Source organism: Panthera leo, chromosome C2 (assembly GCF_018350215.1).
Source record: "Panthera leo isolate Ple1 chromosome C2, P.leo_Ple1_pat1.1, whole genome shotgun sequence".
NCBI lineage: Eukaryota > Metazoa > Chordata > Mammalia > Carnivora > Felidae > Panthera > Panthera leo.
Window position 1 is genome coordinate 8,309,647 of NC_056687.1, and position 15,564 is coordinate 8,325,210.

At 39.8% G+C, this 15,564-nt stretch overlaps 1 protein-coding gene across 8 annotated transcripts in view; it reads right to left on the minus strand.

Annotated features, from left to right (window-relative positions):
• Positions 1–15,564, minus strand: part of TTC3 (tetratricopeptide repeat domain 3) — a 126,324-nt gene that overhangs the window by 19,512 nt on the left and 91,248 nt on the right. For all 8 annotated transcript variants that reach the window (XM_042954454.1, XM_042954453.1, XM_042954456.1 and 5 more), the window contains 2 exons: positions 13,313–13,462; positions 2,616–2,755 (listed from right to left, as the gene is read on the minus strand). In XM_042954454.1, coding sequence (XP_042810388.1) covers positions 2,616–2,755; positions 13,313–13,462 — 290 coding nt within the window. The remainder of the gene's footprint in view (positions 1–2,615; positions 2,756–13,312; positions 13,463–15,564) is intronic.

The window sequence follows — 15,564 nt, forward strand, 5'->3', positions numbered from 1 at the left end:
ACCATTTTCTTTTTAAATTTTAAAACTTCCTGCAAAACAGGAAGTACAGTTGGCCCTTGAACAACACAAGTCTGAACTGTGTAGTGCATATATACAGATTTTTTTTTTTTTGATACAGTATAATACTAAAAATGTACTTTCTCTTCTTTCTTTTTACTTAAAGTTTATTTATTTTCCAGAGACAGAGAGTGCAAGTGGGGGAGGGGCAGAGAGCAAGAGAATCCCAAGCAGGTTCTGAGCTGTCAGCTCAGAGCCCGATGTGGGGCCCAAACTCAAAAACTGTGAGATCATGACCTGAGCCAAAATCAAGAGTCTGATGCTTAACCAACTGAACCACCTAGGTGCCCCTTCCTTATGACTTTCTTAGTAAATTTGTTTTCTCTAGTTTACCAAGAATTATGGCATATAATACATATACAAAATATGTGTTAATTGTGTATCAGTGAGGCTTCCAGTTAACAGTAGGCTATTAGTAGCTAAGTTTTGGAGGAGTCAAAAGTTACTTGTTGGGGGTCAGCACCCCTAAACCCCCACATTGTTCTAGGGTCAACTGCTTAATTATACAATTATTCTCCTGCTCAGAGTTTTGCTTCAAAACTTAAGACTACATAAAACTTTTAATATAAAAAGAGGCTTTACTTTAAAATCCAGACATAAAATTTAGATTTATATCATTTACAAAGTGCAAAAAACCAAGCACATAAAGAAGCCTGTAGCTTATCTTTAAACTGGGACAGAAAAAAGGAAAACATGTATTAATAAAGTAGAAAAAATTAATAAAAACTTTATTCCTCAACAGAAATGGATTTTTATGCTAGCACACACAAAAAATTTTCTTATCATTATTAGCCTCATTTATTTTGTCTAGTTTAACAGTAAATCTGAATTGAGCATACAAAAATCTATGTTAAATACAAATATTCCTGAATTTTTGAATAACTTAACTACTGACATGCTCAAATATTGAGAGGGATATGTGCCAAGACCCCCACTGGATGCCTGAAACCATGGACTGTAACAAACCCAGGTTTTTTCCTATATATACATACCTACGATAAAGTTCAAGTTATAAATCAGGCACAGTAAGAGATTAACAGCAATAACTAATAATAAGTAAGAACAATTATACTGTAATGAATGTTATGTATGAGTGTGGTCTCTCTCTCAATGTATCTTATCTTACTACACTGTCCCCAGCCTTCCTTGATGATGTGAAATGACAAGATGCCTGTGTGATATGATGAGGTGAGGCAGGTGACGCAGGCGGGTGACACAGCACTAGGCGACTACTGACCCTCCGACAATATGTCAGAAGGGGAATCATCTGAGCTTGACTGCCGCTGATCACAGGTAACTGAAACCGTGAAAAATGAACCTATGGATGGGGTGGGGGGTACTGTACAGAGCTTTGCAGACGTTATCATTTCCACACATGTGTTCTGATGGAACTACTCTGAGCCTACTCAAAATGACAAGACATAGGCGGTGTTTTATAGTTCATCATTCTTGGAAGGATTACCTAAAAACCGTCCGAATTTAATGCCAGCAAGACTCACGATGAAGTCGTCGATCCTATGGCATGGCAAATGGATGTCCTGAAAGGTGAGAATGGTAGCGTGGCCCCCGTGAACCATGCCTCCCCTTCTTCATGCCCTTAAATCTCCAGTAGGCCTGCCGCTTGCTTTTCACAACAGAATGTGGTGGAAGTAATGCTCTGATGGTTCTGAGCCTGAACCTTCAAGAGGCATGGCAGCTTCTGCTCCCGTACCCTTGGGAGCCCTTTGCCACCACATATGAAGCCTGGCTACTGTGTTGGAGACCACCTGGATAGACCATACCGATAAAAGTCACATGAAGAGGCTACATGGAAAGGGAGCAGCCGTGAAACTACACGGAGAGAAAAAGCCAGGACATCCCAGCATCCATCCCAGCTGAGCCCAGCCCCAGCCAATTCCCTGCCACGTGAAGACCAGCAGAACAGCCCAGCGGAACTCAGACCAGGTTCCAAGATCATGATCACATAAAATGGCTGTTAATGTAAGCCACCAAGTTTGAGTGTTTTGTTACACAGTGGTAGGTAACAATTAAGCTGAGGAATCATGTGATATGTCACCAACTAGGGAAGAGAGGGGTTAGGAATGGATCACAGAGAATCTTAAACTTGGCCCATCTGACAACTGTATTACCTGTATGCATTACCAAATCCTTCATACCACAAGACCAAATTTTAGTAATTTAAAGGCTCAGGATGAAAGCAATTATAAATAATCATCACAGAATCTTAGTGCAGGAAAGAACCTTAGATCTAGACTAAGCCCCTCACTTTATAGACAAGGAAAAAAATGGGGCAAAGGTAATGTTCACAGTAAGGGGTGGTGTCCCGACTAGAAGGAAGTCAGCTCTTTGCTCATTCATAGTCCCACTTGATTGGCAAAAATGGTAGTTTTACGAAAAATTTCAGGTAAGTCCCCACAGAACGTTCTCTAAAATGAGATGAAAACAGTATTTAAATTTGTACTTTACCTGATAGTCTGAAACTGAATATCAAAAATGTTAAAATAACAACAAAAAAGCCCCAATAATAAAAAATCACTGCCTTTCAATTGTTAACTTACGTTTCGTTGGCATTTAGAACCTTTTTCATTTTCTTCTTCAGTGCTTTTAGATTTTCTTGGATTTCTTTTTTCTCTTGTTGCCATTTTTTAATTTCCTTTTCCAAATCTTCAAGGAACCAATCTAATTCTGTCTTTGATATCTGAAAACATTTTTAGAAAGCTCTTAAATAAACAGGAAGATTTACTTTAAAAAAAAAAAAAAAAAAAAAAAAAAAGCCCCAAAGACCAGAATTGTGGTGGTGCATTAGTTCAATCAATAACTCCAGTTTAGCAGAGCACACTTAGGACCTGGGCTGAGCCTGGGATACAGAATCATATGACACACAGCCTTGGGCCTCACTTGTCCTCACCGAATCAGGCTGGGGGGAGGCTGTCAAACAAAAAGGCACAGAGGCATGATAGACTATCTGGTATTTGGGAAGGGCTTCTTAAAAACAGTGATTTCTGATTTCTGTCTTTAAAGATGAGATGCCATGTGGAGAATAGATCCCAAACAGTAGGAATAGTGAGGCAGAAGGATAAAAGAGTAAGACACGTACAAATGAAAGCAAGAGGCACTACGTGGCTGGAGTACGAGGTGGACATATGGAAGGCAGGGCAGGGAGAATGGTACCCGAGATGACTTGGGTTCAAATTATAAAGGGGCTTGTGAGTAATGCTAAGGAGGGTGGACTTTAGCCGGTAGATAACACGGAGCCAGTGAAGACTCTTAAGCAAGGTAGTGAGATGAGTAGGTTCTGGTTTTAGAAAAATAAGCGAAAGACGCAGAGATGGATTAAGAATGGGTAAGAGGGAAAAAAAAAAAACCAAAAAAGAATAGGTAAGAGGCCATATGAAAGTGGTAGACCAAATCAGTGGCCTTCATATTTTCTTGACTGTGACCCCAAACAACAGTTACGTTTTAATAACAATCCATACCGTATGTATATATATATGCACACACACACAAACTGAAAGAGAACTGCCCTTTCGGAGATGCTTTCTGATATTTTTAATCTATTCAATTATTGAAAACAATTCCAGTCACCACCATTAAACTGATTTCATAGCCCATTATTATAACCCTTAATGTTAAAAACTACGTTAGACGAAGGTAGAATTTCTTAAAAATTTCACTGTAATAGTCCAAGTGAGAGACAATAAGGATTATGGTAGGGATGATAAAAAGAAATAAATGAAATTTTAAAAGAAGAGGACAGATAAGACCATATGTCTAAGTGGGATATAAGACCTAAAGCAGAAGTTGTGACCTAAAGAAGAGTTACGGGCACCTGCGTGGCTCAGTTGGTTAAGTGGCCAACTTTGGCTCAGGTCACAATCTCAGAGTTTGTGAGTTTGAGCCCCACGTTGGGCTCTGTGCTGACAGCTCAGAGCCTGGAGCCTGATTGAGATTCTGTGTCTTCCTCTCTCTCTGCCCCTCCCTCACTCATGCTCTGTCTCTCTCTCAAAAATAAACATTTTAAAAAATTGAAAAAAAAAAGCTGACAGAGTTAAAGATAGGTTTCTACCTTTGATGAACAGTTAAAAATCCCATTAACAAAAAAGAGCACAGAAGATGTACTAGGCTAGGAAGCATGAAAATAGACACATTAACCTAGATATGGATGTTTAAATAAATCTGTGAATAAATATGTGAGAACCCCATAATATTGACCCTGTAGTCATTTTTAAAAATCTTTTTACTTTTGAGTGAGAGAGAAAGAGGGAGTGCGAGTGAGCAGGGGAGAGGGATAGAGTGGGGGAGAGAGAGAATCTTAAGCAGGCTCCACACTCAGTGTGGAGTCTGACAGGGGGCTCGATCTCAGGACCCTGAGCTGGAAACTTAACCGACTGAGCCACCCAGGTACCCCAGGCCCTGCAGTCAGTTTGATGGGACAGAGCAGAAATTTCTAAGCGTTTGACAAAGACTAGAAATCAAAGGAATAAAGATACTGAATTCAAACAGCTTTTCAACATAACCATTTAGAAAGAAACAACATTCTTCTGAGTCTTATTTGTCTATACAACAGACACTTCTATTCTAACAGGCTGTTCTAGCACAAGAACAGCACACAATCAAGTCAGGTATGCTTTGTTCCCCAAAACAGCCTTTCCCAATATGGGCAAGTCCCACCCTATTCCAAATCCGCTGACCAGTTGGTTGGTTGTAACCTGGAATGCATTTCCCCATGAAAAGCCATGTTAGAAATGTCAGTTAAATGTCCACCAGTTCGTTCCAGGATGCACCTGGTTATACTGTGAACTGGATGCAAGGAGGTCTACAGGGTTCAGAGGGCAAGTCCTCAGACCATGAGAGTCTATTTATAGAAGACACGGTCTTATCCTGGGTGCTGGGAGCAGAGACGTGGTGCAGGGAAGGCAAAGGGGAAAGTGCAGAATCTCCCCTGAAACCTGCTCGAAAGAGTCCTGTCTGTAGTAGCCTCCGCCTTCCTTCTGACATTTGTTCCATCCTCCAAGGACCCTTCTGCAACACCCTCAAGTTTCACTGGACCCCTGATTTAAGTGCCCCTGACAGAGGGTATGTCAGCCTCCTAAGCACATACTTCAAACACCCTTTCCTTTCCTTCAGGTCTCTCAGCACTCAGAGCCCCTCACCGCACTCGGGGATTCTGAAGAACCCCTTCAGCTCACCTAGAAGTGTTCACACTTCATTCTCTAGCCTAAATGACTCTAACCTAGAGGCGGTCTACAAACATGCTTTATCTGGCAAGTTCAATGGTTTCTCCTTGCTTTTTAATGTTTGTTTGTTTTTTTAATGTTTATTTATTTTTGAGAGAGAGAGAGAGAGAGCATGAGCAGGGGAGGGACAGAGAAAGGGAGACAGAGAATCTAAAGCAGGCTCCAGTCTCCTAACCATCAGCACAGAGCCTGACACGGGGCTCAAACTCACAAACTGTGAGATCGTGACTTGAGACGAAGTCGGATGCTTAACCGACTGAGCCACCCAGGTGCTCCCAGGCTTTACTTTTACAAATGCTTCACATCTATTATCAAACTTCATCTTTCCTAACAGCCTGTGGGTAGCCGAGCGGGCAAGGCTGACTTTTTTATGGATAAGAAAATGGGAGGCGGAAGGGGTGCCTGGGTGGCTCAGTCGGTTAAGCGTCCAATGGTTTGTGGGACTGAGCCCTGAGTCGAGCTCTGTGCTGGCAACATGGAACCTGCATGGGATTCTGTCTCCTTCTCTGCCCCTCCCCCGCATGCTCTCTCAAAATAAATAATAAAAAAGACAAAATAAAAAGAATGCTAAGTAGGTAAAGAAAACAAAATAAAAAGATAAAAACGGTAATACAGAACCACAAGTGAGAGTAATATAAAAGTAAATGGCATGAGGCGTTAGCCATTCTTTAGAAAGAGCATTAAAACTTTTCTGGTAGACAAAATCCGAGGAAACAGAGTGAGCTATACCCACAAAATAAAAACAAGTTTGCTGCACAAAGAAGCCCAGGTAGTGAAAGCAGAGCGAAACAACTTCTTAGGGCCTCATAAAGAGGACGCTGCAGAAAAGTCCCGAAAGACCAGCAGAGCCTGCTTATACTGAAGGGAGCATCCAATACATTTTGTCAGATGAAACAATGGATAATATCCTCAACCACATATTAGCAAATATTCAAGCAACAATCTTCACGGAAGTGCAGGCCTGATGTTCTCTGATGTAGGCGGACACAGAATATGCAGCCACAATTCACTAAACCCAGTTAACCCAGTTCTTTGGTGCTCAAATGCACATTGTTTGATAACATCAGCAGAACTATTCTGTACATTGAGATTCAAAGATGACAACAGTTTAAGGGTGCCTGGGTGGCTCAGTTGGTTGGGCGGCCGACTACAGCTCAGATCATGATCTCACAGTCTGTGAGTTCGAGCCCTGCATCGGGCTCTGTGCTGACAGCACAGAGCCTGGAGCCTGCTTCTGATTCTGTGTCTCCCTCTCTCTGCCCCTTCCCTGCTTGCTCTCTGTCTCTCTCTCTCTCAAAAATAAACATTAAAAAAAAAATTAAAAGATGACAACAGTTTGGTGGGGGAAGTATGCATAAATGATAATTACTACACCACACACAAAAATTAACTCAAAATAGTCATAGACCTAAATGGAGGAGCTAAAATTATACAACTCTTAGAAGAAAATACAGAAGTAAATCTTGATGACCCTAGATTACGAGGTTTCTAAAATATGACATCAAAAATAAACAACAAAAGAAAAAAGTGGACGATACTGAAATAAAAAACTGTGCTGCAAATCATGCCATCAGGAAGCTGAAATGACAACCCGCAAAATGGAGATCGGACAAATATATTTTCAAGTATGGAAGATGGGAGAAAATATTTAGAAGTCATATATTTAACTAGCAATTTGCACCCAGATTAAACATATATGAAATGCTTAAGACAAATAATCCAATTAATAAACAGACAAAAAATTGGACAGACATTTCTCCAAAGAAGATATATAAATAGACAATAAGCACATGAAAAGATGCTCCACACCACTGGCCTTTAGGGAAATGCAGATCAAAAGCACAATGAGAAATGACTTCATACCCATTAGGATGGCTACAATCAAAAAGATGGTTGATACTAAGCATTAATGAGAATGTGGAGAAGCTGGAACCCTCATACACTCTACTCGTGGGGATGTTAGCTTCTACAACTATTTTCGAACAGTCTGGCAGTTTCTCAAGCAGTTAAATATGGAGTCAGTGTATGACCCAGCAGTTCTGCTCCTAAGCATATTCCCTCAAGAAATGAAAACATATGGTGGTGCCTGGGTGTCTCAGTTGGTTAAGTGTCTGGCTCTTGGTTTCGGCTCAGGTCATGATCTCACGGTTCGTGAGTTTGAGCCCCGCGTTAGGCTCCGTGCTGACAGTGCAGACCCTGCTTGGAATGCTCTCTCTCCCTCTCAAAATAAATAAATAAACTTAAAAAAAAAAAAAAGAAATGAAAACATATGCCCACAGATATTCATGGCAGATATTCACAGCAGCATTATTCATACAGTCGAAAAGTAGAAAAAAAACCCCATCAACTGATGAGTGGATAAATAAAATGTGGCACTGCCATTCAATAGAATATTACTCAGCAGTAAAATGGAATGAAGTACTGACATGTGTTACATGGGTGGATGTACATGGATGTACCTTGAAAACATTATGCTAAGTGAAAGCAAGCAGTCACAAAAGACCACACAGAGTGTGACTCCATTTATATAAAATGCCCAGAATAGGCAGATCCATACAGTATATGAGTGGTTGCCTAGGGCGGTGGGAGGGAGGAGAATGGAGAGTTACTGACAGTGGGTATGAGATTTCTTCTGAAGGTGATGAAAACGTTCTGAACTTAGACTGTGGTGATGGCTGTGCAACTGTGTACGTGTACCACAAACACAGAACTGTATACTTTAAATGGGTGAGTTTTATGGTAAATGAATTATAGCTCAACAAAAATGTTAACAAAAATAGTCACTGGATAATATAGTGAGGTATTTATTATTACCATTGCATTAATAAGGACCTTGAACCAAAGCTGAGGTTACCATCAGCAACTGCTCCCTTAAGAAAGTGATGCCTGAGCTAGGTGGACCCAAAAAATGAGAAGTGAGCCAGGCTTGGAGAGAAAGAAGGCCACTTGAGGCAGAAGAAACAGTGCTAGGAAAAGAGCCAAAAGTGAAAAAAATCACAGGACAAATGCTATCCAGTAAGTATAGAGGATAATGCAGAGAACTAACTAGTAAAGGAGAAGGTGGATGATGGAGGGTCGGCACCAATCATGGAAGGGTTTTTAAGCTCTTGGTTAACTACTGAATGTTAGTGAATTTTGGTGCTGACCTACTATGGCAGAGGGATAGCATTCACAGTCCCATCCTTATCTACACCCTTTGTCATGGGACCGTCCAGGTTCCTTCCATAAAGAGCAGTCTCTTTTCTCTACCCCTGAATCTGGGCTGGCTATGTGACTTGCTTTATCTAATGGGATGTTAGCAGACCTGACGTCAGCAGAGGCCTGAAAATTTCTTGTGTGACCATCCCTGCTTGTCCTTGCACTTACTGGAAGAAGAAAGACACATAGAGCAGAGCTGGTTGCCCCAATCATCCCAGCTGAGGCCATTCTAGATCATTCCATAGCCAGGTGACCCCACGTATATGAGCAAGTAAGCCAAGAACAACAGAACTTCAGCTGATCCAAAGGTGAAACAGTCCAGCCCAGCCTAACTGGGATAAACCAATCCACAGACTCACACACTTAACATTTACTATTATAGGTCACTAAGGTTTTGTGGGTGGTGGTTAGTCAGCATTATTATGGCAGCAATTAACTGACACATCCATACTGCTTGTGAAGTGCTGAGAAATATTTTTCAAACGGTTATGGAACTGACATTCTCTTAGGGGAGGACAAAAGCAAGGGATCTAGAGCTTGACACTTACTAACTGTTCTGCCACTTAGTACTGGTATGACTTTCAGCAAGTTGCATTAGCTGCTCCTGCCTCCATATCCTAACAGTAAAATGGAGAAAATACTAGTGTACTATGTAACATTAGTATATTATGATTGTTTGAGATTAAATAATCCATGTAAAAAATTTACAATTGAGTCTGGCACATAATGAGCTACATAAAGGTTAGATCATAAACGCTGAACTCAGGGTGCCTACATGGTTCAGTTAGTTAAGCGTCTGACTCTTGATCTCGGCTCAGGTCATGATCTCACGATTCGTGGGATCAAATCCCACGTCAGACTTCATGCTGACAGCGCAGAGCCTGCTTGGGATTCTTTCCCTCTCTCTCTGCTCCTCCCCTGCTTACTTCCCCCCAAAATAAATAGATAAACTTAAAAAAAAAAAAAAGGCCGAGGGGCACCTGGGTGGCTCAGTCAGTTAAGTGTGTCCGACTGTCGATTTTAGCTCAGGTCACGATCCCATGGTTTGTGGGATCAAGCCCCATTCAGGCAGCATGCTGACAGTGAGGAGCCTGCTTGTGCTCTTGCTCTCTCTCTCAAAATAAATAAATAAACTTAAAAAAAAAAGGCTGAAGTTGGCAAAGATCATGACTGAACGAACAGGAGAACCCCACCTCTACACAGATGTGGGCTGAGGAATTTTTGGCAGGCAGGGCCCAAGATTCTGTTTTGATGTAAAAATAGGACAAAGTTTTAAAATTCTACTCCATTAACTTATTCTAGGTCAAAATTATTTTGATTATGTTTTAAGAGCCAAAGTCAACTTAAATACCCATCTTAGCTATATGAAAATCTCATTAAAGTACCTTAAGAACAGGGGAGACGAGCAATGATTGCTTAATGGGTACAACAGGGTTTCTTTTTGGCGTTATGACAATGGTTCTGGAATTAGATAGTGTTAATGGTCATATAACATTGTGAGTATACTGAAAACCACTGAATTACATACTTTGTAATGAATAAAATGATGAATTTTATCTTAATAAATTAAAAAGAACATAAACCCGTGAGCAATACTGCAGTCAGTTATGATCTGCCAACTGCAAGTTAGAGGTAAAACCAACAGGAGATTCTGGCTTTAGAACAGGTATTTTCCTCCGACATAACAGATAACTGGCCTAAATAACTATTAAGGCCATCCTAGCTCATGATAATAAAACCCCATCAGCTATATACAATAGCTAGCTCAGATTTTTATTGATGCTTTTTATATGCCAAGCACTCTTTAACTGCTTTGTAAACAATTTTTCTGAGTAGGGGCATGAGTGGCATTTTGGGTGGGACAACTCTTCCTTCTAACTATACTTAGTATGTCTGGACAACCCACCCTCGTCCAACCACCCCTGTGAGTCCTCAAAAACCTACGAAGTACAGATTGTATTACTAACAAGGAAGCTGAGGGTCAAAGAGGTTAAGTAAACTAAGGTAACAGAGGTATCAGATGGTAGTGCTGGAGTTCAACCTAGGCAGCCTTCCTGATGCCTGAGCTCGGAAACATGATTTGCTATCGCTTGTCTAGAGTGCAAAGGGTGGTTGTACCTAGTATGTGGTATCAACCAACTTTCAAGTAGAAATATTAGCTGATGACCTCAGTGATCTAAAGAGTCCAAGACCATGGGAAAGATCAATAAAAGCCACACATTTCTTTTTATGTTTATAAAAGATTTCTCCACAAGCTAATTATGAACACAATCATGATTAATAAAGAAATGGCCACAGCTACATCGCATCGGCTCCTGTATAGACAACAACCTAAAAACTCAGATGAGCAATTTATTCTGACAGGACACGGGCCTACATTTTACATGGGAAATCTAACAACCCAACAGGCCTAAAACTGGGGGACTAAATAATGGCTTTTTTAAAAAACAGACCGACTACACTCTTAGGACCCCCCCCCCCAACTTGAAAGCAGACCTGAGCCTCAGTGAAGTTAAAAAAGCACATTAAAAGCCCAGTCCCAGTCAGAGCTGCGGCTCCCTAGCAGCCCTCCACCCGAGGTGACTGAGTCACTGTGAATCTCTTGGTCAAGTATAGAAAGAAAGGAAGATGCCTTGAGAAACTGCACAAATACAGGACCCAGTCAGACCAGCAGTTTATAAAGCTGGACAAGCCTCTGCCAGAGAGAAGCAAAGCTCGCTCACCGGAAGCCCAAGTGGCAGAGTCTGAAAATCTGCTCTCATCACTTAATCAGGTGGCCATAAGCATTCTCATATGGATTTAGTAAAACTGAATTTTACTGAGGTAATAGAAAGCTTATAAAAATATTTTATTTTGTTAAGCCCCCAGACAGTCTACTCAAATTAGTGTTCTATGAGTGACTACTGTGCAGGGTTTTATTTTTGCTCCTTTTCTCCTCTCCCAATCAGAAGATCTCATTCAACCAGGCAACTGACCAGAAAGTCTGGTTTCTTCAATTGCTCTCACCCTTCAAATCTCCCCTGTCTCACCCCAAGTGAAGACAAGTTATAACAGGAACGTGGTAACCATTACAACAGCAGTATTTTAACAGCTACCTTTACAAACTGACCCTTTTGTTCTGGGTGTGCTTAAATACCGATAATACCCTGATTAAAATCCCACTAAGCTAATTTTCTTCTTTGTAATATGCTACCACAGTTACTGATCCAGACTTCTGGAACAAATTCTTACCTTTTTTGTGTTTAATTGAAGTATACTTGACATACCATGTTGAATTTGTTTCAGGTGTGTAAGACAGTGAATTGACAATTCTAAAAATTAGGCAATGCTTACCATGATAAGTGTAAATCCTTCCTTTCTTAAATTAACTAACATCCACTTGTTATGCCTGTACAGAAGACCTCAGGTTTTAAAAAGAAACACGCTAAGATTCCTTTACATCTATAATTCATTTCCCCACCAATTCCGTGTGCCTTGCCACTAATTAATTCCAATAGCCAGTTACCTGTAACTGTAATCCATCTTAGCTGATGGAATTCAAGGTCAATTCAAGATGGTCTAGGTGATTTTGCAGATCGAATATGCCTAAGCTTCATGTGTCAGTCTTACATTTCCTTCAGAGTAAGGTGATGACAATAGTAGTAGTAATAACAGTGGCAGAGGCAATACTTACAGAGCCCTTACACAATACACAGCTGTAAGTACTTTACAAGTATTAATCTACCCCTGTGAAATGGGAGCTATTGTCACCCAAAATTTCCAGATACGAAACTAAAGCACAAAGAAGTTAAGTGACTTGCCCAAGATGAGAACTGGTACGGAATCAAGCTTGAATCTGAACCCAGTTGGTCGGACCCCAAGGCTCACACTATGAATCACTAATGCTACACTGCCTCTCAATATAAACAAGGATTAACTTAGAACTTAGTCACCAGAAAAATTAAAACTAGAACTACCCTACAACCCAGCAATTACACTATAGGTATTTATCCAACGGATACAGGTGTGCTGTTTCAAAGGGACACATGCACCCCAGTGTTTATAGCAGCACTATTAACAACAGCCAAAGCATGGAAAAAGCCCAAATGTCCATCAATGGATGGATGGATGAAGATGTGAGATATATATATATATCTATATATAGATATATATAGATATATATATACATATGGAATATTACTTGACAATCAAAAAGAATGCAATCTTGCCACTTGCGACTAAGTGGATGGAACTAGAGGGTATTATGCTAAGTGAAATTAGTCAGAGAAAGACAAATATCATAGGACTTTGCTGATATGAAGACTTTAAGAGACAAAACAGATGAACCTAAGGGAAGTGAAGCAAAAATAATAAAAAATAGGGAGGGGAACAAAACATAAAAGACTCTTAAATATGGAGAACAAACAGAGGGTTACTGGAGGGGCTGTGGGAGGGGGGATGGGCTAAATGGGTAAAGGGCTTTAAGGAATCTACTCCTGAAATCATTGTTGCACCATATGCTAACTTGGATGTAAATTAAAAAACAAACAAACAAAAATCTCAGTCACCAGAAAACAGATTTATTAAAGAAGCAACTGAGTATAAATAAACGAAAACCCAGATTCACAGCCCTTTTCTTACAAGGCAACATATAGCACAGGTTCTAAAACACTGCAAAAACACTGCTACTTTAATGTCATACAGAAATTTAAAAAAGCATTATTAAGAAAAAATCCGTTGTTCAGCCAACAATGCTGCTGACTCAGCTAACTGAGGCTACTAAAGTACAGACCTCCTGATCATGCCACATGCTACTAAAGAGAAGTTTCGGACAGAATTACCTTGTTTTCTTCTGAGTTCCTTTTCAACTTTTCTTCCATGTCCTTGGTCTCTTCCAAGACCTTGAGTTTAATCTGCTCATAATTTTCACATGCTTCCTTAAGCTGCTCTTGTAAAACCTGGTACTCCTTCTCAATCTGTGAAAGATCTCCCTAAAAGTTACAAAATTATCTGTTAAAATAGTTTAAAATACCCTTTTCTCATCTTGTTCCAAACAGTCTCTTAAAATAAACAGAAGAGAAAAAGAGGCAGATGAAAATTTACAAGGGAAATGTCATGATAATTCAAGAATTAAAACCTCCTAAACAGTGGTTAGCAAAGCCAACTCTTTTTAAAGTACAATTATTCATATTACTGTAACTCATAATGAAACATTTCAATCTGTCCTATAATTAGTTCTGAATATTTGTCTTAAAAGGGTTCAGTATTACTAAATCAATAGTGTGATGTGAATATCATTCTCCATGATTAACATCAAGAACTATTTATTAGGTTTAAAAAGCTGTATGTACATATGCATTTTAGATATGAACAAAACATATTAACTTTGACCCTACTTTTAAGTGTTTCAAATGGACAGTTGTAAAAATGACAAGTTAAAATATTATCAATGGTTTCCAGTTATGTAACTATCTCTTGGACCAGCTTAAAAAGCAAAAGCAAAAACAGAAGCATATTGAATGTGAAATATTGTCCAACAAGAAATGTTATTTACGTGTTTTTAAAAACCTTTCATTCTGAAAAAAATAAATAAAAATAAAAACCTTTCATTCTGAAGGGAGACTGGGCGGCTTAGTCGGTTAAACCTTGGATTTGAGCTGAGGTCATGATCTGGCAGTCTGTTGAGTTTGAGCTCTGGACTGGGCTCTGTGTCTCAGCCTGGAGCCTGCTTTGGATTCTGTCTCCCTTTCTCTCTCTGTCCCGCCCCCACTCGTGCTCTTTGTTTCACTCTCTCCCAAAAATAAACAAACATCTAAAAAAATTAAAAAAACCTTTCATTCTGCTGAGACAGTCAGCAATCACACCTGTGTGTCTGAAAGGCGTCTGGGTGGGCTGGCAAGTCCGCCCAGTCGCGGCTGACTGCTCTCCCCAGGGCCTTAGTGGCCAAGCCTGGAACTCTATCCCAGGGGCACAAACCTAGGTCTATCTTCCCCCACCTCCTGCACCTCAGCATCTTCCAAGTTTAAAAAAAAAGCAGAGAATCAAGGTTTTGAAATTCAGTGATTTATCAGTTAGAGAACTATGAGCTGTGACCAGAGTGACCACACATGTCAGTCTGTTTTGAGTGTCCCAATTTTTATTTGTCCAGACTAAAAGTTTGGCAGCATGAATAGAGAGTCCACGTTTAAATAATAAATTAAATGGTCAACCCCACTACGACCCAGGAGAAAGACTTTATGGTTTTAGACCTTAGTTACCTCTGTGTTCATTCTCAATTCAGCAAAAGAATCACAATGAATGAACAACTTATTATTATGTATCAATTTATACGCCCAAGTCACCAAAGGAACAAGAAATTATAGCCATCTCTATGTTATCACATACAAACTTCACCACAATTCTGTAAGAACATTATTCACACCTTTTAGAGATCAGAAAACCAAAGTTGAGAGAAATCAGGCAACTTCTTAAAGCCCCTGAGGAAAAGCAACAGTGCTGGGGATTAACTGCAAGTCTCACTGGTGGAGAAGCCAACACTCAGCCACACTGATGATAAGGTCCTGAAACTAACTGCTAATTTAACAAGGGTTTTTGAATTCTCCCAATACTGATGAAAAAATGTGAGGGTGAAGAGCATACCTGGTTTAGAACTCAGTATGCTATAAGAACTCAACACCAGATATTCTATACGCAAAAATGTTCACTACAGCACTGTTCGTATGCCTGAAAAGCTGACACAATCTAAATGTTCAACAGTAAGAAACTAATCAAATAAACTATCATATTCATACAATAGAATACCAAGTCTGCGTTAAACATGATGGTAAAAATCTATATTTACTGACATGGAAAAAATCCATAACATATAAATACCGAAAATTTTAAACACAACATATAAGCTACAATCCTATCTTTTAAAAAGAATTGTTATCGCTTCTCGGCCTTTTGGCTAAGATCAAGTGTAAAAAGAATTGCTTACTTAAATGTAAATGTTAAAATAAGGCCTAAGGGCTGCACATCAAAATGTAAATAAGGGAGAAGGCAACATAGATGATTTTTAATTTCTCCTCCATAATTTTCAGTATTGTTCATT